The sequence below is a fragment of the Nelusetta ayraudi genome, unplaced genomic scaffold (assembly GCF_046127955.1).
Source record: "Nelusetta ayraudi isolate G7.1 ecotype Tasmania unplaced genomic scaffold, CSIRO-AGI_Nayr_v1 ptg000160l, whole genome shotgun sequence".
Lineage (NCBI taxonomy): Eukaryota > Metazoa > Chordata > Actinopteri > Tetraodontiformes > Monacanthidae > Nelusetta > Nelusetta ayraudi.
Genome location: NW_027466210.1, coordinates 446,673 through 473,221, shown reverse-complemented (window position 1 = coordinate 473,221; position 26,549 = coordinate 446,673). Strand labels below are relative to the sequence as shown.

At 49.1% G+C, this 26,549-nt stretch overlaps 1 protein-coding gene across 1 annotated transcript in view; it reads left to right on the top strand.

The window, feature by feature from the left end:
- Positions 1-26,549, top strand: part of rapgef1b (Rap guanine nucleotide exchange factor (GEF) 1b) — a 38,648-nt gene that overhangs the window by 9,841 nt on the left and 2,258 nt on the right. Inside the window, exons 2-23 of the mRNA XM_076013828.1 lie at positions 6,567-6,712; positions 7,288-7,466; positions 9,713-9,869; positions 10,205-10,299; positions 10,410-10,598; positions 11,218-11,268; positions 12,641-12,755; positions 12,856-13,042; positions 14,240-14,776; positions 16,530-16,732; positions 18,398-18,559; positions 21,220-21,366; positions 21,984-22,076; positions 23,035-23,120; positions 23,912-24,017; positions 24,711-24,786; positions 25,033-25,117; positions 25,568-25,660; positions 25,739-25,924; positions 26,042-26,126; positions 26,212-26,306; positions 26,397-26,475. Of these exons, the coding sequence (XP_075869943.1) occupies positions 6,567-6,712; positions 7,288-7,466; positions 9,713-9,869; positions 10,205-10,299; positions 10,410-10,598; positions 11,218-11,268; positions 12,641-12,755; positions 12,856-13,042; positions 14,240-14,776; positions 16,530-16,732; positions 18,398-18,559; positions 21,220-21,366; positions 21,984-22,076; positions 23,035-23,120; positions 23,912-24,017; positions 24,711-24,786; positions 25,033-25,117; positions 25,568-25,660; positions 25,739-25,924; positions 26,042-26,126; positions 26,212-26,306; positions 26,397-26,475 (3,152 nt within the window). The remainder of the gene's footprint in view (positions 1-6,566; positions 6,713-7,287; positions 7,467-9,712; positions 9,870-10,204; positions 10,300-10,409; positions 10,599-11,217; positions 11,269-12,640; positions 12,756-12,855; positions 13,043-14,239; positions 14,777-16,529; positions 16,733-18,397; positions 18,560-21,219; positions 21,367-21,983; positions 22,077-23,034; positions 23,121-23,911; positions 24,018-24,710; positions 24,787-25,032; positions 25,118-25,567; positions 25,661-25,738; positions 25,925-26,041; positions 26,127-26,211; positions 26,307-26,396; positions 26,476-26,549) is intronic.

Here is a 26,549-nt window from a genome sequence, read left to right as displayed (position 1 = left end):
CTAGACTTCTCGAGGTTTTTCCCCCACCTATTTCCTACGACCACCCCTCCTGCACTCGGGGCCGCCGTGGTGCTGGAGGCCATCACGACCACCTTTCTTGCTGTTGGACGACAGCCGCCAACCGCAGTGGTGCCCCGGTTGAGGCGATTGTGAAAGTGTGACTGACTCGAAAAGCTTCACGCTGACCCGCCGCTTCCGCTACCCTCTCGCCGCGTCCGCCCACATCTCACCTGTGAGCCGTGTGATTACGGGGCCGCAGGATGGGATGTCCCGTTCTGACCTCGACGGCGATGAGAGCAGCAGGCGCAGCGCCGGTTTATTTTTGAGCCGTGTGTTATGACTAGAAAGCGCAGTGTTTGTTTCCTCTCGCTGTCGTCGGATCGGACGCCTCGTTCTCTGTCTCCCGGACAGTGTCCCTCTGTTGTGGCGCTGCAGCGGGAGGAAGACGCCAATTGGATCGCACATCACAAGATTGTGCTGTGTGTCTCTGAGAGGGGGAGTTGTGTTTTTGTTGTCGGGTTGTTGTTTTTTTAATCGTACCTACCTTCCCCAACCTGGCAACCAAAGCCGACCTGGTTTAGGTACAAAATCTGTATGGGCTACAAGATCTGTCCGGGGTCCGGCGAGTGCCGACAACGTCGCATATGGCAACTCTATTAGGACAAACTACATCGCGGTCGAACATCAGATAGGTAGATACATAGATATGACTATATATATGATTATATATAGATGGATATAATTACATTACAGTATATCTATTTGTATATAATCATATTGTCATATTCTGTCTTTCTATCTATCTATCTATCTATCTATCTAACTATCTATTGAACCACGTTGTAGTTTGTCCTAATAGAGTTGCCGTAAAGACCTTGGACAGATCTCGTAGCCGGACAGATTTTGTACCTACACCGCTGGTCGTCATGCAAGGAAGGTGCCTTGGTGCGTGCGTGCGTGCGTTCGTGCATCAAGGCAGAAAGACGCTGCCGTATATTTGGTAGCTCTCGCGTGAATAAATCATTTTCGGTTCTGTTGAATTATAGATCCGCCCCACAAAAAAAGACCCTCCTTCTGTGTGCTTGAATGGGACACTGTGTTGTATTTTGAAATGGATTGGAGCCACGCAATGTGAACTTTAGGAGGAAGCAGGCAGAAGAATGCGAGGTGTCACATGTTTGATCAGCTGCTAATCGGGTCGCCGAGTTGGAATATATTTCCGCGTTTTCGGCGACTCTGAGGGCGGGGCGCTGTCTCACACTAACGACTTTTTACCTCTTTGAACGTCGAACGAGTGACTGTTCACTGATACGGATCTTGATTACAGACAGGCTTGGCAACGCGCGGCCACGCTCTGCTGGCTGGCTAGGGTGCAGCAGCACGGGCCCGGTGCCACACGCCTCCATCACCACGAGGAAATTCACTCCCGGCCGCTGACCCGTAAATGACGGAACTGCTCTTCGCCGTCGACACGCAGAGTTTATTGTTTGTGCAGGTTATTACAACGTGTGCAAAAATGGTACAGCAGGTCTTTTTTATTTTGTGCAATATACATGAGCCTTTCACTTTTTCCCCAGAACAATGGAAAAATAAGGTTAGCCAAAAAAAAAAAGGGTATATTATGGCAACTTAAAATATTCTCATTTGTTTTGTTTTTTTTATAAAAGCGCCACTGCTTTTTTCATAGAAGAAATGAAATTTGAAAAAATGGGTTCTGGAATAGTAATTTCCATTTACGTAATTGATTTTAGAATTAAATGATCTGTGGGAGAGTCAATTCATATCACTCAATATTCATTGCAGCCACACCAGGACAGTTGTTCCGGTCTGGCCTTGGAAAGCCAGCCTTTCCGTGCAGAAGCCTCCTCTGATGATTTGATTTGTCACAGACGGCGTCTTCTGTTTCTCCTCTGTCCGGTTGTTTCGGTTAATTACTCCAGATAATAATGAGTCAACTGAGCGCCGGGCGTCTACTGTATCCAATTTTCTTGCGCTCGCGCGGCGGGGCTGTTTGCTTAAACGGCAAACAGCTGGAGAAGCGCTAAGAGCGGCTGCCTCCATTCTCCATTAGTCCCCAAACCAGCCGTGAGCCCGGCTTCTCCTCCCGTCCCTGCCGCCTTGGCTCGAGTCCTCCCACGTCAGCCGCCACCACCGCCACCAGCACAGTGCTGGGTGCTGATAACCGGCGACGCCACCAGCAGGAAGCTAACTGCTGCAGTGGAGAGAGGCGACTAAGTTGGAAGCGCTTAACGGCTTCCTGCTGAACGTTCGGCTCTATTTTTTCTCCCCTTTGCTGTTTGTCTCCTCGGCTGCAGAGTTGCTCCACAGAAAGTTTTCGCTTCTGAAGATTGGGGTCTGGGGTTGTCTTGTTTTCGCAGTTACTGTGAGACGGACCGTGAACAGGCTGCGCTGTCTGTCCTAATTTTTTTATATTCAAACTTAACTTAAAGGACTTCTATCTTATAGAATTCCATTGACTGATGTTTTCATCAACAGACGCCGAAGCCTGTCTTTGCCATATTGGGAACAGTGCTGTTTTCTGGATAAATATAAATGTGCAGATTTCTTTTCTTTCTTTTTTATGTCTCTTGGTCATGTGCTGTTCAGCCTCGGCGTTCACACACAAGTTAAGTTTGCTCACTTTCACTGAAACAGACCACAGGGTAGTCCAGCGGGAGGTGACAGGTGTGTGTGTGTGTGTGTGTGTGTGTGTGTGTGTGTGTGTGTGGAGATCAAGCGCAGCCTGTCACTATCCGCCCAGTTCTCTTCTCTGAGGGGTCTTTGAGGTCTCATGTATAGATCACACACCTGTTCTGAGCAGCAGCCAGATCAATCTTCCACCGTGTCAGTTATTCAATCACCACCAGTGTTACCGATCACAACCATTGACTCGGGAGCTCCAGATTTCTGACTCTCTTTCTCCGAGTCTGTGATTCCTCTCATTTTGAAATTCGATGATTTGTTAACGTTCTCAAACAAATCATTTAAAGCCTTTCCTGTCTGTAAAAGAAAGAAAGAGAACAGGTTTTGTCGTTTTGTTGCGTACTTTGGCCGCGGAGCCAAAAATCCCAGACAGTCGAGAAACCCTTGGCTAAGTGTGAGTTTCGAGGACTTGGAGAATGTAGCATTGGTGCTGTCATGCAGGGGTCTCTGCTGCAACGCGGCTCTGTGTGACAAAGCCTCCGACTCTCTGTTGTTCAGGACTCGCTGAAACTGCGCTGTTTACTTAAAAATGACCCGAAAGCTGTTTAAGTGTTTACACTTTTTAAATGTCCACACTGGATATTTACTCTTTAGATTCCTTGCTGTGCGGTCTTACTTTACTCTGCCATTGCCTGGTCTGTTTTCTTTTTACTTTCTTCCTAAAAAAAAAAAAAAAAAAAAAAAAAGATCAAGCTTGACGATGAACTTCCAGTTGTTTTTTTTTTTTTTTTTGCCATTGTTGTTGTTTTGCATCTCGCTGATGTTGCGGGTAACATTTCACGGCCGGGCTGTTAAACTTGGAGGCTCACGCTGCTGCACGGCGAGGCTCAGGAGAGCGTGTCGCCCAGACCTCTTTGGGACGGCCTCAGTTTACAGCACAGAGAGACAGACCTCACCCTTTATGGAGTTGTGAGCTCCCCTCACTGTTTACCGGCCCGCTTTGAGTTGACGGAGGGGAGCGGGAGAAGATGTTTGGACAGTGGCAGAAATCAAACCTCAGCGTGGGGGGGAGTTTCACAGTTCGGTTTGACAACCCCGTGGTAAGAAAAACATGTTGTGAACTAAGTAAGTAAGTAAGTGCTGTGTGTGTTTTTGTTTTTGCCGTCTCCAGCCTCCAGCCTATGGCTATGATGTCACTTTAGATAGCAGTCAGCCGAGTCGCTCGCCCTGCAGAAACTCACCTCGGACTCAGTCGCCCTGCATCACTCTGCAAACATTTGTCTTTCATTGGCGAATTCCACATCCATCCCCGACGCTAATGCAGGTTTAATAATGTTTCACTTGATGCCGCATCGAATCTTAGACGCTGAGACGCCGGGACAAAGTCACAAAACCACAGCAACGTCTATATCCTGGGCCTCTGTACTGGCAGAGACACTTTTTATGCAAATAGAAATGCTTTTTATATGCGGATGACTTCATATCAAACTGAATCTGCACTTTTCCATCTTATCAAAGCAAATCAAATTTCCTTTATTGTCATTGCAACGGGTCGCGACAATGAAATTGGTTGGGCTTTCTCCCCATAGTGCAATAAAAAAAAAAGTAATAAAGTGAGTCAAGTACAATCAATTAGGAATAACAAGTTCTAAACATTAAGTAAGAATCAGGGAGACTGTTTGGACGCACACACTCAACCACCCATGTGTATTTCCATGCCAATAGTTCCTTTTAGATGACATGCGTTCAGCCTCTAAAGCCATGACTAAAACCGATAATGTTGCACTAAAGAAGACTTGCTAGCTAATGCAGGTCTAATTTTGGCTGCGTTAGTACAGTGTAAAGGCCGTCGCAAGAGTTGCTGCGCAGGGAAGGAAAAAAATAACAAAAACAGGAAACTGTAATGATAAAAATTGTTGTTGTTGCTTAAAAAAAAAAAAAAAAAAAAAAAAGCCTCATACTGAGTTGGTGGCTGTTCAGTTTGGAGACATAAGAGCCGATGACATCACGGCCTGGTCGCTCAGAGCAGCGTGGGAGTGGAGGGTGGAAGCTGCTCGGCTCTCCGCTTCTCCCCGGGCGACTTTTTCCACACCTTCCTTCGCCTTGACTCATTTTTTTTTAACAGCGTGCCAGACTTTCGCACACTGAAGAGATGGAGCGAGAGAGTGAGTAGGGTGGGTGGGTGGAGGCGGAGGATGCCGACGCTGGAGAAGCAGCCCCCCGGGGGGGGGGGGGGGGGTGCGCTGGTGTCTGAGGGTCCAGCTGTGTCGCTGGCGCGGCCGGTGACGCATTGTGCTCGATGTCAAGTCCGTGGCTGCATCTGTAAATGAACCTCGACTTTTTGGGAGACGGGAGGCGGCTGAAAGCGCCCGTGCGATGCCGGGCCGGCCGACCGAGGTGGAAATAAGGTCAAACATGGGATTAGGGCCGCTAAATTCACGCGGAGGATCCCGGAGCCGTCCAAATCGTATGTTCCGCTTATCGCGCGCTGCCATAAAATGGGATCTGGCTGCCGGCGCAGCGTCCCGGCCCGCGTGAGAATGTGGGCGCGCTGGAGTGGTATTGATCCAGACATCTGCTTGTCGCACGGCTCCCTCTCTCCACGTCTGACTCTCAGATAAACTATTTGTCTTTCATCCCTTTTATGCTCGACGCCGCCTCGCCTGCTCTTGGGTTGTTTTTGTTTTTTTTTCTCCTTCTGTTTGCCGGTGGTATGAATTAATAAAGACGAAACAGGCAGACGGAGAAGGGGAAAAAATGAAAGGCACCAGAGTGACAGAACTGTGTTGCAGACAAATGTATGTATTCGTCCGAGAATCGCTTTTTCTTTGTGATGCGGCTGAGTTCAAGTGTCGCGGTCGTGGGAGCAGATACGTGTGGAACTGTCGTGTAGATTTTGACCTGTCGGAGTTTCAGGAAGTAGGTCGGACGCAGATTATAGGTGACTCTTGCGTCACACGCGTTTCCAGAAAGTCAGATTATGGAAGCGGCCGCGCACTATTTATAATCCGCCAAAAAAAAATAATAGGAAGCGGCGCGTTTATTTTCGTCCGCCGTGGAGATAATTTGAGAAATGCGCTGGTGTTAAAGCAAGGAACCCCCCCCCCCCCACTCACCCCAGAGTCACGAACGCCTCATCGTCACATGCTTCTTGCATCAGCAGGAAGCTTCAGAAGATGCTTTCTCATCAACATTTTTTATTTTATTTTTGTAATGAGACACATAACCGCGTCCTTGACTGCCTCAGCAAACTTTGGCTTTTTTTTCGCTGGAATGAAAGGGATGACGGCGGGGGATTAGGGATGAGGGGGAGGGGTGAGAACAGTAGGGTGGATTTGAGTGGGACATGCAGATCGATGGTGCACGCGAGCGCACCACTTGACTGGTGGTCTCTCCTCGTTTTTAATGGTTTGGCTCCTGCTGCACGTCGAGTTTTTAGCATCAGAGTCGAAATGTTAAAAAAAAAAAAATACAGTCCTTGTCATAAGACCGACAAACGCAAACAATGACAAATAATTCATGAGTGTTTTTTTAAATAAAGGGGTGTAAGTCCTTTATTTAACTTAACTGATTTGCTGGAGTTTGGGATGAAAGAAATATAAAAGTCTGAAAATGTATGAATATTGGAACTTCACTGTCCTGGTAATTCTACAGTAGAGGATTAGGGCCACAAGAAGAGAACAAAAATTAAGAGATTTTTTATTTATTCATTTTTTTTTTTGAAATTTCGAAAAATTCATCTTTTTTACGTGATTTTTATTTTATTTTATTTTTAATCACCTTCCCAAAAAGTTTTTCTCTCCTTGTCTTCTTCTGTTCTTCTTTTGAGTGCATCCGAACCTTCAACGCTGCCTCGAAAACCTTCCTTCTCCTCCTCCGCCAACCGGCCGCTCAACTTCCTGCTCTCCCCTCTGTTTGTGCAGACTCGCAGCGGTCCCATCTGTCCTCCTTCACCATGAAGCTGATGGACAAGTTCCACTCCCCCAAGATCAAGAGGACGCCGTCGAAGAAGGGCAAGCAGCTGCAGCCTGAGCCAGCAGTCAAGAGCACCGAGAAACCTGCCAACAAGGTGTGTGCGTGTGTGCGTGCGCGCGTGCGTGCGTGCAACCGTGGGAATCCCGCCTCTTTCCTGACCTTTTTTCCAGCGGTGTTTGTTTGAGTGTTTGCGAGACGATTGTTTTCCCGCTCCGTGTTGTTGTGCGTCCTCTCCATTGTGTGTCCGTGTGCGCGCGTGCGTGTTCACGGTTCAGCCGGCTAGTTCCCACACACCCCCCCCACCCCCCACCCCCCCCAGACGCCGTGGCAGCTGGCCGCGCTGCAGCAGGTGCCTGAAACCTATATAGACGTGAATGGAAGCAGGACACTTCCTGAATGAGTTCCACCGCTCCCTCCGAAGGCTTTCGGCGTAATGAGCATTATTATTACGCCGGAAAGGAAAAGCCTCCCCCCCCCCTCCCGTCCCCCACCCTCCACCGCTAGGCGAGACTTTGGAAAGAGAAAAATCATCCTCCGCTGGACTTATTAGATGTCTCTTTGGGTTTTTAACAAATCGCATTAAAAAAAAAAAAACACTTTGTAGACTCTTTTTGACGTGAGCGAAAACCTTTACGTTCTCTCCGTCGCCCTCTCGTCCCGTTTCCGCAGAAGGTCAGCCGGCTGGAGGAGCAGGAGAAGGAGGTGGTCAGTGCCCTGCGCTACTTCAAGACAATCGTGGACAAGATGGTGGTGGAGAAGAAGGTGCTGGAGATGCTGCCCGGCTCGGCCAGCAAGGTGCTGGAGGCCATCCTGCCCCTCGTGCAGGGCGATGCCCGGATACAGCACAGGTGAGTGACGCTGTCAGATCCGTGTCTGAAACCATCTGCTTCTTGAGGCAGCGGCTATTTCTGCACCGGGTAACATTGACTCGGCGCTACTGGCTTGAAATGGTTTTCATTTTGATAAAGCTGCTGAAATGATGAAACGATTGTTTCCACTGGTTGATAGTTAGAGTTGTGATTTACGCTGATGATCTCTTTGTTTTACACTCCTGGGGCCTTTCCGGAGCTTAACGTTTACAAACCCTCACCGCCTTCTTCATTCTTGTCATTCTTGCCTGGTGATGTTGCTCGAAGGCGGCTCGTGCGCAGGGCATGTTGGGACTGGCGTCGGGCCGCAGACCCTGCCCCCTCGTGTCTAGCAACCCGTCGAGAAGAGGCCCGTCGCCAACAGCAGCGTCCCTTCACCCTCGAGCTGCTTCTTTTCCCAACCAATGCCCAAAGCCCGCCGTTTCCTTCGTCGTCTTTCCGGCCCCAGTGTTACACATGGAGAGAGAGACCTGTTTGTTTTGCTTCCCCTCTGGGTAAAGGAAGCCGTAACCTTGGCTCAGAGTCGTGTTTGGACTCCCGAGGCGTGTTGGAACACCTCTGGCTTCGTGCCATCACCCGTCATCCATCAGCGCAGATGAAGGTGTAGGGGGGGGTCAGAGGTGAGAGAGCTTGGACCTGTCAGCGGTCGATGGGTTGCAGTTGTTGAAGGTGGAGATGTTACCGCAGAACATGTGTTGCGTGAACGTGCGCAACGTTCTGAGGATCTTATCCACAAAATCACGGACGGGCTGCGTCTCACGAGATCCATAATTGATAGTCGCGCTCGTTTGCCCACAGCGTACCGAGAAGAAGTCGCACTGACACTCGCGCCTTCTTTTGATTTATTCCTCCCGTCCTAAAGCTCCTGTTTCAGACCCGTCTTTTTCATCTCGGGTCTCCAGTGGGGGCAGCTGCGCTTGATGAGCAAAAAAAAGAAAAAATAACTCAATAAATCCTCAGAAAGCTGCATATTTAGCCCGTGGCGTTCACAGCCTTCTCAGAAAATGTGCCTTGCCACATCCTCCCGCTGAAAGCGCCACTTTGTTGCACTTTCACAAGTTTGGAAGTTCTGAAGTGGAAAGTTGAGGCTGAACACGCACACGTGCCTGGCGGTGGGTGTCGTCACCTGCCCGGGGAGAGACACCAGTGAGGGATCTGCTGCCCCTGTCTGGCCTGACTTTGATTTTTCTTTTTTTCTTTTTTCTTTTTTTTTTTTTTTCTTTTTTTTTTTTTTTTTAGAGCCATGTGTTGCAGCACACGCTGCCTGAAAAATGCTACCAGCATAACAAGTCAAGGATGGAGTTTTTTTTTCTTCTCATTTCCGCCAAGCTCGCTGACGGGCCAGAGAGGTGCGTTATTAAAAACACTGTCGATGCAGTGAATGGATTTTCCGGCACTGTGAATCAGCGGCAGCCTGTCGCTGCAGGCCCGGGCCACACCCGGGCTTTTGGGTCTGAATGTGCCATTCACTGCAGGCAGAAACAACACCCTGTTTGTGTGTGTGTGTGTGTGTGTGTGTGTGTGGTGTGTGTGGTGTGTGTGGTTACACCTCAAGTATCCAGTTCGGAGCTCATTTCAGTGTCCACGCTCGGGGTTCGTTTGTTTGTTGTGCTCGTCCTCAGGAAAGAAAAATGCAGCTGAATATGTTGCAACACATCCTGCTTGGTTTTCCTTTTTTTTTAATTTAGCATCTATCATGTGTGTATTGTGTGTGCATGTGTTGGTTATGGGACATGTGCAAATTCTGCTACGCAACTGTCTGTGATGCTGTGGCTGATGATTGTTTGTCGGTATTGTGGTTCTAAAGGCATTTAGAACCACAGCTGCAGAGTCCAAGGCAATTGTGCCTGAGCGGGACAATAAAGTGTATCGTGCCGTGTGCTAAATGCAAGGCAAGGCAAGACAGCTTTATTTACATAGCGCATTTCATACACAAGGCAACTCGATGTGCTTTACGTGATTAAAAGTTCAAACTTTTTGAAGGCATTTAAAAAAACAAAAGAAGACTTCAAAGACAAATGCGGAGGGGGAAAAAAGACAGAGTAAAGTGCATAAATAGAGGAAAAATAAAGAATAGAAATAAAGGTGACAATGAAATATAATAAGATGAACATAAGCACTCCATTATAAGCATAAGAGAGAAGAAGAGTCTTGCATCCCCTCTCTCGCCCCTGTACGCCTCTCTCCCTCTCTCTCTCTATAAGCCATCGTGTTTTCCCCGACAGTTCGGCGCTGTCCTCCTGCCACAACCGCGTGTACCAGAGCCTGGCCAACCTCATCCGTTGGGCCGACCAGGTGATGCTGGACGGCATCGACCTGGAGGACAAGGAGAACGTGGCGTCGGTCACCAGCGTCATCAAAGCGGTGCTGGATGGAGTGAAGGTACGCCCCCTTTTTCACTGCTCGAGTCGGACAGGGATCACCAACACGGTGCCATGGTGCCCCACAAAGACCAAATGAGTTAGAGTAAAAAATAAAAATAAAGCACAAATTGGTGAGGTGTGTCTAAAATGTAATTTTGTTTTGTTGCATTTCTTTTGTAATTAAACGTGTATTTTATTGATTTAAAAATGACCATCTTAAAAAATTTCTTTAAAATATTTGATTTATTATTGTACATGAAGTCTCGAGAAGTTTAGGTGAACTCTATGAACTCTGACTAATAGGAATGAAGTCATGAATATTGACGTTATCAAATAATATTGTCCTGCCAACAGGAGCTGGTGAAGCTGACCATCGAGAAGCAGGAGCAGCCGTCGCCCACCACCCCCAACAAACCGGCGCTGCCTCCCGCGGCGACCACGGCCGAGAGGTGAGCATGCACATGCACACACGCACACACACACACACAAGCAAGCCCTTGGGAAGCTTGCGGCACCCAGGGCGGCTCAGTCTGCTCACACGACCGTTTGTCGTTTGCAGCAACGCGTCGTCGTCCTCGTCGGCGGCGGAGGTGCCCTCGATAGAGCGGGAGCAGGAGCCCGCCCCCAGCAAGACGCCCCAGACCACGCCCACCCCGCCCGCCGCCGCCGAGACCGCCTCGGACGTGGCGGACGAGGAGGTGGCCCCGCCGAAGCCCCCGCTCCCCGAAGCCAAGATGGCAGAGCTCAGGTGAGGTCGCGATCCGTCGCCTGTAGGTTCCATCGAAATATAGGATGGCGTGTGCGCGGGCGTCGGTAATTAAGGGATTTCTTTTTGTCTCCGCCGCCACGACCTGCTTAAGCCTTCACTTCCACGTTGGCACCTGTCTCGCGCTCTGTGAGGTTGTTTTCAGAGAGCGGCGGTGGTGAGACTCCACCTGTTTGCGCTGCGGTTCCAAAAGCAGAAGTAAATGTTTGAGTCAATTTCCAGTCACTTTTGCTCCACGTTCCAAGCAGAAGGATCTTATTTTTAAACACCCAGTTGACCCTTTCTCAAAGTGTCATATTGCTAGAATAATAATACGGGGTCTTTTTCAACTAATTTTAGATTTTCTTCGGCAACAGCTGATGTTGGTGTGCGTCTGTCATTTCAGCCTTTTCACACACGTGGTCTCGTTCCTCTCTCTTCAATCCAAAAAGAACGCTCCAAACTGTTTAACGTTTCACTATCTTTCATTCCCACTCCAGTCTCTTAAACGCTCAGTGTCTTGTTCTTCCCTTCAGTGTCTTACACTTTCTGCTGTCTCTCTCAATGTTTGTCTATTTATTCTTTTGCCATCTTTGGTTTCCCTTTGGATTGTGGGGTACAGAGCACAGTTGAGTGCTGACGCCGGCCAAAGGAGACCCTCTCAGAAGGAGAAGTACGTTCGCCCGCGGGACTATTTGTCTCCTTTGTGTCATCATGCCCCAGACACTCCCACCCCCTCCCCATCCACCCTGCTCAGCCTTTGGATTGGATGAAAGTGTTTGCATTTTCCCCCAGAGGTGGCTCCATTCCGGGTCCCTCCCCCAGTAGAACCAATCATCCAATCAAAAGGCTTTCCAGTGCATGAGTGTGTGACTTGACCCATGCGGTGCCCCCATGGATGTATTTATTATAAGAACTGGATACCAGACTGGCAATATGGCGGCACGCCGATTTTTCCCAGTGGCCACGTGAGGTACAGCAGCAAAAAAATCCTGCGGGCCCGAAAAGCATTTTTTTTCCCATAGCCCACAATACAACAATAAAGACCTTTAAAAACGGCTGACAGGACGACCGTGACCTGTAACGCAATATCAAGTTTTTCTATTGTAGATTTTTCAGTTACGGTCTTTTAGTCATGATAAAGGCCAGAAAATCACCAGGAAAGAGTTTATTGCCAGCGTGACGTCACAACGTCGTACGTGCTGTGTGTCTCAGCAGTAAGTGACGTTCTCCAGAATTGTTCTGATTGGCCAAATAGATCAAGTGAGTTACAGAGGCATGATGGGCAAGTGACACTACTGCGCGTGCTCTACGGGCCCATTAATGCGGAAGTCAAAAGCTTTATCGGCGTGTGCGCTGGATGAGCAACTTCATTGAAATGAATGGGCCGCCATCTTGGAGTCTGGGGGTTGTGGATGCCCACCCCTCCCTTTTTTTTTGTGTGTGTGTTTTTTGCCAACCTCCACATCGTGGTGCCTTGTGTTCCTCTTCTTCATCCCCATTGTGATGTGGCGTTAACTCACTGAGCAAACTTGCGATTGATGAGCTGCGATTTCGAGAGCAGCTAACTTGAAAAACGTCCCTCAGTCCTCATCTCAGTGTTGCACCGGGGGTGGGGGAGATAATGATTATGATAATGTGTGCTCGTGTACTCATACGTTGGCTTGTGTGTGTGTGTGTGTGCACTAGTGTTGTCACGATGCTGGATTTCAGACTTTGATACGATATATTGAAAAGTATTGATTTTCAATACGATTTTCGATACTAGCAAGCACGGAAGTTTGGTTGACGGGTGGTGGGGGAGATGGAGCTGAAGTCTCACGTTGGCAACGCCTTCTCCATCCACTCCTGCCACTCCTGCCTCAACACATGTTGAGTATTGATATATCGATACAAAGGTTTTTAGTTTTCAATATCAATATTTAATCGATATATCAATATGTTTGACAACGCTTGTGTGCGTTTGGAGGAGCCTTTTTTTCTTTGCGCACATCCCACTCCGCGCCGCTTTGCTCACTTTGTCTTTTGTGTTTGTGCTTCCGCAGTCCGCCGCCGGCCCTCCCACCCAAGAAGCGCCAGTCGGCCCCCTCGCCCACGCGGGTCGCCGTGGTCGCCCCGATGAGCCGCGGCTCCAGCCTGCCCTGCAGCGTCCACAGACAGGTGGGAGATCAGCGCTCTTTAATGATAAAAATGAAAAAAAGACGTGTGGAGAAACTAAATGCAAACACCTATTTTTTTCTTTTTCTTTCTGTTTCTGCAGCAGCAGGACTACGAGCAGGAGTTCCTGCAGAGGCGTTTCTCAGGCGGCAGCCAGTCTTACGGCGGCGACTCGCCACGCCTGTCCCCGTGCAGCAGCATGGGGAAGCTCAGCAAGTCGGACGAGCAGCTGTCCTCCATGGAGCAGGACAGCGGCCAGTGTTCCCGGAACACCAGCTGCGAGACGCTCGGTGAGGGCAACGATCCGCACACTCGCGTCTTTACCCCCGGAAAGCTTTTAAACGCCGCAGCCTAAATATCTTTGACGGCGCCGACTGTTTTGACATGGACTCTGTACAATTATGAGCCGGCTTTGATCGCGCTTGTGTGGTGTTTACATGCACACAAGCGCACAGCATATCCGCTGTAAACAAGTATGAGTATCACCGTTTCAGCCAACCACGTCCTCTTTGCAAAGGGATCTTGTGATGTTTATTTCACGCAATATTTTTAAAGCGTTTTGTTCTTTTAAGTATAAAGAAAAAATATGATGGCGTCGTGGCTCATTGCCGTCTTCGCGCTAATAAACGTCAACGCGGCTTTTCAGATACAGCAGCTCGCGTCATGTAAGCTGTCAGACTGTAAATAGGTCAGCATCCCATTGAAACCTCAATAATATTTATTCTTTCATTGCTGAAAGAAAACAAAACCGTCATATTGCCGCCGCTTCAGAGGTGTGATGATCTTGTTGCCGCCGCCGCCGCTGTGTTTGTTCTCCCGAGGCGCCGCTCGGCTGACGTGTTGAGGCTGTATCGGTGCAGGTAGTCAGAAGCCGTCAGTATCCTGGGTGGGGGTGTATATGCTGTGGAAAGCCGCCTACTTCCAGGATTCTACAGCATAGCCGGATGCCTCGGGTCTGGAGTAGCGTGTTTAGATAGAAAAACAATAAACAGGATGCATAAAATAATGAACATATCTGGGACTATTAAACATCAAAAAACAAACCCCAAGTTAACTCAGTAAGTAGCTGCATTTCCATTGCGGTTTTTCACAAAATAAAAGCGATGTTTCTAAAAATGTTCACGTCCGGTGACGCGTAAATACGAAAAAAGTGTTTCCATGACACTTTTGCGATATACCTCTATATCAATACGTCTGAAAAGCCACCTCATGAGAGAATGAAAACCTTTTAGCCATATTTCAGAGGTTTTTTGAAGTTTAGGCGTTTACGTTAACAATTTTTTATTGCGATATTTAGGTTTTGCACAATTGTATGGGTAATGGAAACACAGCTAGTGAGGTAGCATAAAATCTCTTTAGGACAAAATAAAGTGTGTCCTTCCTCTCCAAAGTATTTTGCACACTCAAAGTCTGTTCCTGTATTTGACATCTCGGCTTTGTTTTCACCTTTTTTGTCTCCTTCTTCTTCTTCTTCTCCTTCTTCCCAGACAACACAGAGAACTACGACCCCGATTATGACTTCCTCCACCAGGACCTGTCGGTCGGGGACAACCTGCCGCCCATCCCCGTGGGAGGATGCCTCAGCCCTCTGCCCGAGTCTCTCAGCGAGTCCTCGTCCCCGGTTCCCGGACAGCATCCCTCGCACCCCCGCTTCAGCACTCCCCCTCCCCAGCAGGGGCAGCAGCAGCAGCCCGAGTACTGGACGCCGCAGCCCAACCAAACCAACCCCTTGCAGTCGTTGCGCATCAGCGCGCCCCCCGCCCTCCCCCAGAAGAAGCGACGCAGCGCGCAGCCCTCGCCGTTCCCCGACGTGGGCTCCCGCGTGCTCTACGAACGCTTTCCCTCGCAGTACGACAACCTGTCGGAGGAGGAGCGCCACCCCACGCCGCCGTTCCCCCTCTTCACGCCCATCTCGCCCATGCCCCAGACCAACGGGGGCGTGTTCGTCGCCCAGTACATAGCCGGCGAGAACGCAGACATCCCCGCCAGCCCGCCGCCGCTGCCAGAGAAGAAGAGCAGACACAGTAAGGCGGGGAAAGACAAAGGGTTGAGCAATGCGTGCAAAGCCGGTGGTTGTCTCTCAGTTTGGGAACAACGTGTCGGCTTTATTTCTGAAAAATCAACCATAGAATTGATCTTTTCTTCCTTTTTTTGGAACTAAATTTTTATTGAATTTTGTCACAATCAAAAAGAAGTATTCCAATACTTTTAGGGATTTGACTTTACAGCACACAGTCTCAGTTGTCACAGTGGGCATACTACAGCGGACTCAAGAACACAGCACTCATACCAGTCAGAAAATAAAACTGAACAAAAATTAGGATAACTGAACTAAATATGAATAAATTAGGTGCATTACTGGCAAATATACATGCAAACACCCACAGGATACATACATAACAAAATAGAGGGATCTTAACATCCAGGATTCAACCGTAGGTTCGAGGAATGAACAACTACATTTACACTGAAAAAAAAGCTACATTTCCGTCTTGTTAGTATATTGACATAATTGTGCACTCGCTGAAATGCACTTTGTTCCTGTCGCTGTCTTAAGACCGTGCAAGTCTACTCCCGATAGTCACCTGATAGCGTTGGGTAAAATGTCTTGATAATTGCTGGGGGGAACTTATTCAAAGCTGATGTGATGTGATGTGATTGCAATCTGAGCGAAACGTGGACAGACAGACGGAGATGACATTTGAGGGGTCGTCGAGATCACAAGTCCAGACTTGCTTTCAAGTTGTAGAAACGGCTCGAGCCAAAGAGTGTCATGCAGGGAAATAAGGAGGGAGCCGCGAGGCGGGTTTTTGCGGGAGGGACGGCGAGCAGACACTGGTGGGTCATCATGTCACATCACGTCACGTCACTTCATGCCAGGGAAATATTCCATTGTGAGCGGAGGCAGGAAGTGAGTACCAGGATGTGCTACAATGATCGGAGCGCGGGGCACGCAAGGGCGACATTTTCTCATTTCCTGACACGCCAGCTACATCACTTCCTTTCAGGCTACTGTACTTATGTCATGCAGCACAGCCGCCGCCTTTCTCCTCGAGCTGAACCGTTTGACCACGTGTGATGATGTCAGCGCGTAGTGTGATATCCACGCATTTTTCAAAAGACGAGTCATAGTTCAAGACCGGAGTTCCGCTTCTCCTGGTCGTTGCCGTTCCAAGATTCCAGCCGGTTCTTTCTAGATATTCAATGATTTTTTTTTTTTTTTTTCTTTTTCTTTCTTTTTTTTGTGTGTAACGGCTCTGGGGGAGTTCATCGATTGTGACCAGTAGTGGTGATCTCATGGCCTTGTCATGTCGGTGATTTCATCCCGAGCATGGAGATACTTGGGTGGAAAATGTGCTTCACATTAGGGACGTGGAACTTTTTGAAGAGATGCATTGTTGTGAAATAGAAATGACAGAAATGATAGAAGCAAACTTTTTAAAAGTTCACAAATTTTATTTGGGGCATTTATGCAAACTTCTTCCCAATTGACTCACAATTCAATCATCACTTATCCCATTCCAAAATGTAATTCCCAAAAAAAGAAACACATCTATATTTAACATCCGTTCTCACCAATCAGTTTGACCACAATTGAAGTAGCGCTCTTTTCAAGTACACAAGGTGTATAAATAAACCACCTCAGTGGGGCGAAAGCAACTCTAAAAAAGCGCAGCCTTGATGCAATTCAAAGGTTGAAAGCCGATGAGAGAAAGAATCCATCAGTGTCTCATGACCTCGTCTGTTCTCCTCCTCCACCACCTCCTCCCCCTCCAGTCCAACAGTACATGCAGTTCATGGAGGACTACTCGGAGCCGCAGCCGTCCGTCTTCTACCAGATGCCGCAGAGCGAGAGCATCTACGAGCAGCGCAACAAGCGCTTCCAGGAGGTGTACGGCTTCAACGACTCCTTCAGCAGCACCGACTCGGTCCACGAGCCGCTGCAGCCTCCGGCGCTGCCTCCCAAACAAAGGCAACTGGTAAGAGACGGAGGGGGGAGAGAAAAAAAATGGAAAACCCGTCCCACTTCCTCTGAACCTCCAGGCCAAGTTTTCTTTCGTAGGAAAAATTGAGGATCTGAAACCCCACAGTTTTAATTCATAAATGCCGCTGTGCTGTGTTGCACTGTCGCGGGTCTCTCCCACCAACTGCAAGACAAAGACACCGTGCGTGCCGGTGAAGGTACAATACGGCGCTAATCCTTATCAATTTTTCCGCTCCGCTATCTTCTTATCTGTCACACCTCTCCAGTCCCGCCTTCTTCTTCTCCTCTCTCTCCCAAGTAGCGGTAACCACAGCAGAGGCTCTGTGTGTTTGGTTGTTAGAGGGAGATAAGGCCGCCTCCCCCTTTATCAGATCCCGCCCTCTTATCTGATCGCGGGTCGATGTTCGGGTTAATTGAGACAACTGCGAGAGTCGGCGAGGTGCGAGGACAACACATGATAGGAGAGGATGCAGGTCACTTGGGGCGGTGGGGGGGGGGCTTTGTTTTTTTGTTTTTTTCAATCAAGGCCTCCGTCATTCCCATCAGGAAGTTTATAAGCTTTCTGAATCTTGTTTTGGTAGAGTTCAGCACTTGACTTTACATTTCAATTAAGATGAACTTACTCGACTTAAACCTTTTTCCTGAAAAAAATGATATCTACAATGAATCTACGGGGTGTCCCAAACAATGACGTCATTTCGCCCGCCAGTAATTTTGGCAATTCTCCTTGAAATAACCTCAAATTTTCACAGAATGTATAGAAACATTCATTCATTCATCTCCTACGGATCAAGATATTATTTCTTTATTTTTCCGCCCTCCAGCCAAAGCTGTCGATGATGCGAAAGTTCGCGCCCGGGTTATTTTCCTGGTCCTTTTTGTCGAAGCGTCGACTTGAACTGCAGTTTATCTCCACTCCTGCTGCAGGGGCCCTAATCTGGCCTCATGTTTTTCAGACTTGATGAGCCCGTGGCCCAGCGGAATAAGCCTGTTTGCCTCCTCCGTAAGCCCGTGTTCCGGGCTTACATGCTTTGGCGACTTTACAGTGCTCTGGAAAAAAAAGAGAGAGAGTGAGAGAGAGGGAGAGGGGTGGAGGGAGGGGAGGAAAAAAGTCATTCCAGCCACTGCGTGGATAAGGAAACGGGAGAGCGAGGAGAAAAAAAAAAAGAAGCAGAGCGGATAATACTGACCCGGTTTAGAACGTGCTGTAGTTTGGCCTGGTTTCTGTAAAGCTCCAGCAGCTCGGCCCGCTGACGGGAGGTGGACACGAGCACCTTTTAACCCCTTTGTGCCTCTGCAGCCTTCCGCTAATTAAGACTTTTTTTTTCTGGGACGAACCGGTGCGGCGCGGTGATGTATCGGCTTCGCAGTCGGTGCGGCCTTATCTCTAAATCCTCAAAGCTCCACTACCAGAATCATCTTTAGCTTCCCACCACCTTAACCCCCCTCTGCTGCTCAACTTTGATTAAATCTGCTCTAATTCACTCTTTGCTTACTAGTTTAATCAACTCTCCCCCTCTTCCTCTTCCTCCTTCTCCTTCTTCTCCTCTCTTCCTCCCTTAACGCCCTCCTCCTTCCCTTCTCCTCCGCCCCGTTCCTGAACTCCCCCGTCACTCCCCCTTCTTCCTCACCTCCACCTCCTCCCTCGCTTCCGCCTCAGGCCTCCCACTCCTCCTCCCCGTCGTCCTCCTCCTCCTCCTCTCTCTCCTGCCACCTCCAGCCGTCTGTGGCGGCCATGGAGGAGGCGGGCTCTGGGCTGGGCCTCAGCATGTCCGTTTCTAACTCCTACCTGATTGGACAAGCGTCCTTGACCACGCCCACGGTGAGTTGCGCCCCACTACCACCACCACCACCATCAACCCCATCCCTCCACGCCAGTGTGTGGGTGCTGTGTGGTCCTGGTCTGGTGCAGGTTCTCCACCTGTGCGCGTGTGTGTGTGTGTGTGTGTGTGTGTTCCACATGTGATGCAGCGTGTTTATGTCCCCTGTGGCCCCCTCTCTCACGGCCCCCCTCACGTGTCCACCCCTCGCCGGCTTGTTTGCCGTGCGGCCCTCTATTTTGCTCACTCATCCATGTGTGCGTTTTGCTTCCTCTGCTGTTTTGTTGACGGTCTGGTTTTGTCGCGTGACTGCTTTGTTTTGTTTTATTTTTATTTTCGCTGAGGCACTGGCATGGTGCTGCTGTGTGCTTAGAGCGTGTGCAGTTATTGAAGCTGCGTGTCGCAGCCAAGTGCCCCCCTCCACACACACACACACACACACAGACACACACACGCACACACACACACACACACGACCCCGCGCGCACACGAATGGCCGGTAATCATTTGACCTTTTTCCCTGTTTTCAGTCGGTTACGGTCAACGATTTTGTGCGTCCAGAACGGCTCGACCCAAATATCCGCTAGCCTTTTTTTATTTGTTTTTTTACACTTGGAGACTCAGAGGCAGGCCCCCTGTCTATAGCTGTGTTTCCATTACAGTTTTTCGCAAAATAAAAGCAATATTTCTAAAATTAAGTCGTAATTCTCGTTAAATCTCGTCCCGCTAGACGTAACCAAAGTGGTTATTACATTTTACTTTATATTTTACTATTTTACTTTGATTGCTTGTAAAAAAAAATATTCCGTCTCCTCCTCCGTCCAACATAACGTGCCATTTTCACTTGAGGTGAACTGGTCACGTGACCCCGTACGTCAAATCTGGTGACGCGCAAATGTGAAAAAAGTGTTTCCATGACACTTTTTGGGATGTACCTCAATATCGATAAATCGATACGTCTGTAAAACCACCTCATGAGAGCGTCAAAACTTTTTAGCTATATTTCAGAGGCTTTTTCGAAGTTCAGGCGTTTCCATTACCGTTTCTTTTTAGCGTGATATTTGGAAACGCAGCTTACGGCTCGGCTATTTGTTCCAGTGGCTTGTCAATATTTTGGGAAGGGTTGACCCGCGGTGACCCCTGGGTGTGGTGGGGGGCACCCGAACAGATGAGGTGTAGATCCCCCTCAGGATATCTCCAGTGGAATGCAGCACCAGATGGAGGCGATGGAAAACACATTCCTCCGGCCTGCGCTCCTCTTCCTTCCTCTTCCTCTCGCCTCGCTCCTTCGTCTTCGTCATCCTGCATCGCCGTCTTGTTCGCACACACACACACACACACACACACACACACACACACCTCTCAAAAACCTCCCGTTTGTCTGCCCCTGTGGAATGTTTGCTCTCCGCGAGTCGCGACGTTTTCGGATAAAAGACCTGCCAGAGAGCTGCTTGCCGTCCGTTGGTTCTGCAGGATAAAGGATCATTCCGCTGTTTATTCAGAGGCCCCATATAACACACAGAATGTCTCCCCTCCAGTGTTTTCTGACAGTAACGCGTCTCCGCCCCTGTCAAAGAAGTCCCCAGAAAATAGCTTTGGCCCATAAAAAAAAAAACGCGTTGCTAAAACACCCAGTTCTGGCTGTCGGCCCTTCATGACATCACAACGGTGCCTCTCCCAGGTTAGCGACAACACCCCCAGCCAGCTGTTAGTTTCACCCTCTGAGTCTGCCTCACAGCGGCATGATGTATCTCTCTTTCCAAACATGGAAAACATAACAGAGAATCAGTTTTGTCAGAAAGTTAAAAAGCACGTTTTTGGCTGGAGGCTGTGAACATAGGGGTAAGTAGACTGTCTTCAGGCTGAAAGAAAAAATAAAGGTCTGGATAACAGCGTAATACCTTTTATGGGCCTGAGACGGCTGCCCGGAAAACCTGCAAGAACGAACAGCGTTGGGCCGGAGCGGACCGTGCGCGTTTGCGTGTCTGTGCATGACGGAAGCGCATGCATTAGTTAGCGTACAGACAGCCGGCTGCATTTTTTATCGGTGATCTGTAAGATGCTGCCGCTCCGCCGCCGGTATGCTGAGACGGGGTGAAAATGTGCAACATGTCGAAACAGGTTGCCGCCGCCTCCCCTGCAGACAGGAATCTCTTCCGCCGGCCACACACAGTAACATGCACACATAGGCTGGAGCGCGCGCACACACACACACACACACACACACACACACACACACACACACACACACACTCACACTTGCACATCTTCAAAGCGTCTTGTTTTCTTGTCAAGTGTGTCTTTGCTCTCTCACCGGACGTGTTCCGCCGTCGCTGGTTTACTGTGTTGCATTAATCCACTCAGTGTCTCTCCAGTGTGCGTGTGCCTACGTGTGTGTGTGTGTGTGTGTGTGTGTGCGCGTGTGTGTGTGTGTGTTTGACGCAGCGTGTTTCATGTTCAGACACATTGCTCTTAATATTTGGCCCTGTTAAGGTGTCGGAGAATGAAGTGAGTACTCCTCCTCCTCCTCCTCTTCCTCCCTGCCCCTTTTTTTTGTACTCAGTTCCTTTTTTCCGCCTGCTCTCTCTCCTCACCTTTTAGCTCTTTATTTTTTACTCTTTATCTTTCTTTCCTTTCTTTTCCTTCTTTCCACCAATCGCAGAGCTTGGACCAGGTTGCCTTGACCAATGCCACCATTCTGGATGGCGGCGGGGGCGGGCCCAACGGTTCCCTGGCTGGCTCGGTGGGCTCTGTGGCTGTCTGTCTTCCTTCTGAGTCTTCTCTCACTGACTCTCTCCATACCTCAGCGGTGAGCTTGCGGATGGGAAAAACAAAACAATTACAAAAAAAAAAGAAAGAAACGGGAGCGCGTTCGGATCAGGACGCGACGGGGAAAGCGAGCGTCTCGCAGGCGGATTTGAAAATATATATATATACATATATATATATATTTATATATATATATGTGTGTGTGTGTCAGACTTGGTGTTAAGCTTACAAGAGCTCAATGTTCACTATTGTTGCACAGATGATAGTGACTCACTGCCTCAGTAGCATCTTGTTGTCATTATCACTGCCCACAAGCTGTCTGCTGTCTGATTATTGGTCTTAAAGAATCCCGGCAGAGCCTGTGTTGCACTGCATGCTCTTCTCGCCAGCGAGGTGAAAAAAAAAAGAAAAAGGAAAAACCTTTACCTTTGCAAATGGCGCTCTCCAGTGCCACCTGGTGGCTGCGGCGGCGCTGAGCCGAGCTGAGCCGGCCTCTGGGCTGCTCATCCTGGTCTCGTCCTCGCCGGTCACATGTTCATACCTGCGGTCTGTCGGCCGGCCGTGTGTGCCCACCACCTCCTCCTCCTCCTCCTCATCAACCGCCCCGCCCCCCCTCACGCCAAGGTTTGTGTCCCTCCTCTCTCTCCCCCCTCGTAGAGCGAGAGCGCGAACGACGAGGGCGGGGAGGGGGAGTACGTCAACTTGTACTCGTCCAGCCAGGCCAATGGGGAGCTTCCTCTCTCCCTCAGAGTAAGTAAGCTGACTGCCACCGGGGTGAAAGGTCGGTTCCACTTGCGCGTCCCGTCCGGGATGTGAATCAATCAGAGAACGCGCTGAGCAATTTTGTAAAAATAAATAAATAAATAAATAAAAGCTTAAAGCTCATTGATTCATGTCCCGCACCGGCCGTGCGGCGAAATGGAACACGCCGCGCAGACAAACCCGACAGAAGCATTGGCTCCATGTTTCTCGAGTTTGCCTGCCCGCCAGAGAGACTGATGTGCTGTGGGGGGTTGGTGTCTGTGGAGGAACTCGTCCGTCCGGCCGTCCGTCCGGCCAAAGCCGCCGCCGCCTCCTCCTGGCTGCAAACTTCAAACTGTAACCCAACGTTTTTTTTAACCCTGTTCCAGTCTAACAACTGACATGTGGCTTCTCCAAAAACGGGATTCTCAACGGCTTCTCAATATTTTCCCCAATAATTTCCCAATAACGTTACCCATAACAGCTTAACGTGCACTTGTGTGGTTGTGTTTTTGCATTTCCCCCCTCTTGTGTGCGTTTGTGGGTGAACTTTCGGGATGTATGTCTGGCACTCCGAGGTGTGCAGACCGATCTGTGGATGTGCGACTGGATGTGTAGTTTTCCATTTGGTGTGTGTGGTTTGAAGTGTCTTGTCTTCTACCCTCTGGTGTCTCTGGTTGTCGCCGTCTTCTGGGTGTCATTTGTGGCTTAAAAACAAAAAAACAAAAAAAAACCCTGTTTGTGTCACCGTAACCTCTAAAACCAAATCTTAGTCGTCTCTTGTAGCGGTAACGTGTACGGACAGCCTTCTCAAGCATCGACTCTGCCCTCCGTCGAAGCCGTGGCATGCGCGGATGGTTCCCAGCGACGGGCGGCTCGTCTCCTGTCACTGCGCGGAACCATTCGCTCGGGATGTGGCACGTGACCCGCACTACAGTTGATTATTGCTTTTCCCTCCGTCGATTAGGAAACGATCGCGGCTGACGATGTGCTCCAAGACCCCGCCCCTCAGATTCCATCGCCCAAGAGCAAAGAGGCCTTGGACAAGGAGAGGTACGATTCACACTCTTCATACATGGTTCACTTTTGTGAACTATACTCCTGTATTAATTTCACTGTTTTATTACTGCTCCGGTTGTTACAGAAATGCGAAAATGCCAGTTTTTCATCCATGCGGCTAAATGTCAAAGCAAGTTAATACCTCAGTAATAAGTCAGAGTATTTATGGTGGGGTATTAGATATACAAATAGGGCGCGTTCAGACTGCCAGCCAAAATCCGATTTATCCGACATTGTTGCTACAGCAACCGGTCAGTCTGAACAGAGCCAGATCCCATTTGGACACTTGCTAAAAAACAGTGTGGACAGTCAGGTCGGATTTGAGAAGGAATCTGATTTGGATCTGATCCGCCTGCGGTCAGAGACATTTCAGGTTTGTTTGTTTTTTTTGAAAGAAAGAAAGGAAAAGGTATGCATTAGTCGCAGTCCAATCGTCCTCAATCAAACATCCACAATCTATTACCTATTTTCTTTTCTTGCTTTTTCAATATGGGGAGACTAAAATGCTAGCATATTACCCATAAATTGCTACAATGCTGGAAAATTGGCAGTACTCTTACATCCATCATGTAGCCTTATGATCATTTTAACCAGTTCTATTTCACTACAATGTCCAAAACAAACAGTCATTTATACTGTAAAATAAAACAAAGTAATTCTTACATGTGCAGTAAGAAGTTGAAATCATAAAATCATCTTCTGTCACTACTTTCAAGTCCAGATTGCAGTTTAACTGTGGAAAGATTGTTGTGCTGATGACCGCCGCGTTTGTGTGTCTGTTTCAGGAGGCAGAAGTCGGCGGAGACGGCCGGGAGCGATGAGGAGGACGTGGACGAGCTCTCCCTCATCGACCACAAGGAGATCATGAGCAGGATAACACTAAAACAAGAGGTGAGCCCACACTGTGTGATGTGTCCTCAGGATCTCTCAGCTGCGGTAAAGTTGCCAGCGCATGAAGCAATGTGCTTCTTCCCGGCAGCCCCGCGCAGTCTAAAGTTCTGATTCACTGGCCATATCGAGCTCAGCATCTAGTGCTGCTGCCCTCTGGTGTCAGATCGTGGCCATTGCAGGGCGAAAATGGAGCATCCGCCCTTCTCCTGTCCCTCCTCCTCCTCCTCCTCTGCCTCCTCCTTTGTCCTGTGCGCTGCAGTCGGAGGGACGCAACTTAAAATGCTGCTCTTGCGAGCTTTGGCCTAATGAAAACAGGAATGACACACGCAGAGAGAGAGAGAGAGAGAGAGAGAGAAAGAGAGAGAGAGAGAGAGAGAGAGAGAGAGAGAGAGAGAGAGAGAGAGAGAGAGAGAGAGAGAGAGAGAGAGAGAGAGAGAGAGAGAGAGAGACGAGCGTTCCCGAGACGCTGAAAGGACAAAAGGCCCCAACAGGCACTGCTGCGACCGAGGTGTTGCAGCAGGCAGACGTATCGTAGTGCTGCGGCTTTAATCACAACCCGGCTTGACTTTCTTCTTCTGCGTCACTCCCGCCTCAACATCCGGCCACCACTTTTGATTCTCTGTGGCCGCTTCGCTCACCTGACATTCATTCCTCCCCTCTCGCTTCTGATTCTCTCGCCCCCCCCACCCCCAGAGCGACGACGGCCCCGACGTCCGCGCTGGATCGGGAGACATTCTGTTAGTCCACGCTACAGAGACGGACCGCAAAGGTACAGTAAGGAGCCCGCCGCGCTGCGCCTGTCACCTCAAGGACAGTGTGGCCACGGTGCAGCTTCCAAGCCACCTTTTACCGTCCTGCAGTCTTTTGGTCTTCCCAGCTGTTTGTTTTTTGTTCAGTGTTTTCTCAACAGTTCATGCTGTGTCTTTGCGTTTTCAACCGTTTCCTCTGAAGGCCGGTTTTGCTGTGAACACTGCACCGAAACATCCTCACTTTCTCCTCTGTTTTTGCTCGGCAGATCTCGTTTTGTACTGTGAAGCCTTTCTGACGACATATAGGACTTTTATCACCCCCGAGGACCTCATTAAGAAGCTACACTACAGATATCCTTCCTTCGAACGTAGTTGTCGACTTGTTGGCAGGAGGCTGGTTTTTGTTTTGTTTTTGTTTTTTAAATTTTTTTTATATCTTTTCTTTTTTTAGTATCTAGTCATTTCTGGTGTATTTGAGTATTCATTTTAATAATTTTTCAAAAATGTAATCAAGCTCTGTTGGTCCACAAAGTTCCTTCACATACAGATGGTATTTTCTGTGTTTACTAACCACATGGAAAGACCGTCATTGATTCTTATCAAATTATGCAAATCTGGAGATCAGCCCTTGTTTTGGCAAGAGGCTGTAAACAGAGGGCTAAATCTGCTTTTTCAAAGCTGAGATTTTTTTTTTTTTTTTGCTTGCATCAACTGTCAAACATCCCAACATCATGCATTGCCTGCCCGTGAGCTTTGAAGCTGCACCACTATTGTTTGGCATTGGCCTTGACTACCGAGCACATACACCAGTTTTTGCCACAGCCCGGACACCTTCAAGAAGCGGGTCAGCAAGAACACCTTCTTCGTGCTGGTTCGCGTCGTCGACGAATTGTGGTGAGTGCCATGAGCCACGTGTGTCGTTCGGGATCCAGAAAGACCATTTTAATCATCTCCTACCCTCCCTCCCGCCAGTCTGGTGGAGCTGACGGAAGACATCCTGAAGCAGCTGATGGACCTGGTGTTCACGCTGGTGTGCAACGGCGAGCTCAGCCTTGCCCGCGTGCTCCGCAAGAACATCCTGGACAAGGTGGAGCAGAAGAAGCTGCTGCGCTACACCAACTCGCTCAAGCCGCTGGCCGCCCGAGGGGTCTCGGCGAGGTAAGCGCGGATGGGGGTTTGAAGGCTTGCAGGGGGAGGTGGAGTGTCCGTGAACTTTTGGCAAACCTGGGCAGAGTCGAGGACGTCGTCACTGAGAAGCTTGTGTGTCGTTTTCAGGCCGGGAACCCTGCACGACTTCCGCAGCCATGAGATTGCTGATCAGCTGACGCTTCTTGATGCAGAGCTGTTCTACAAAATTGAGGTACGGCGGCTCGTCTGCGTTAGAAAGTCTCTTGGAATTGTTTGATGCATGCAGCGTCACGTTCTTGCTTCCTGTTGTTCTCCAGATTCCTGAGGTGCTGCTCTGGGCCAAGGAGCAGAATGAGGAGAAGAGTCCGAACCTGACGCAGTTCACAGAGCACTTTAACAACATGAGCTATTGGTAAGTGCAAAAAAACCACCACGAGAATTTCACCTCTGAATGTTTCCGGTCACTCGTTTCTTATCTGCTGTTCCCCGCTCTGTCCTGCAGGGTGCGCTCTCTGATAATCCAGCAGGAGAAAGCCCAAGACAGAGAGAAGCTGCTTCTCAAGTTTATTAAGATAATGAAGGTCTGTAAGAAACTTGGACTCGCCCACGTGGTTGTACACTGCATCACAGGAAAACCAACTTCTGTTTTTGTGAA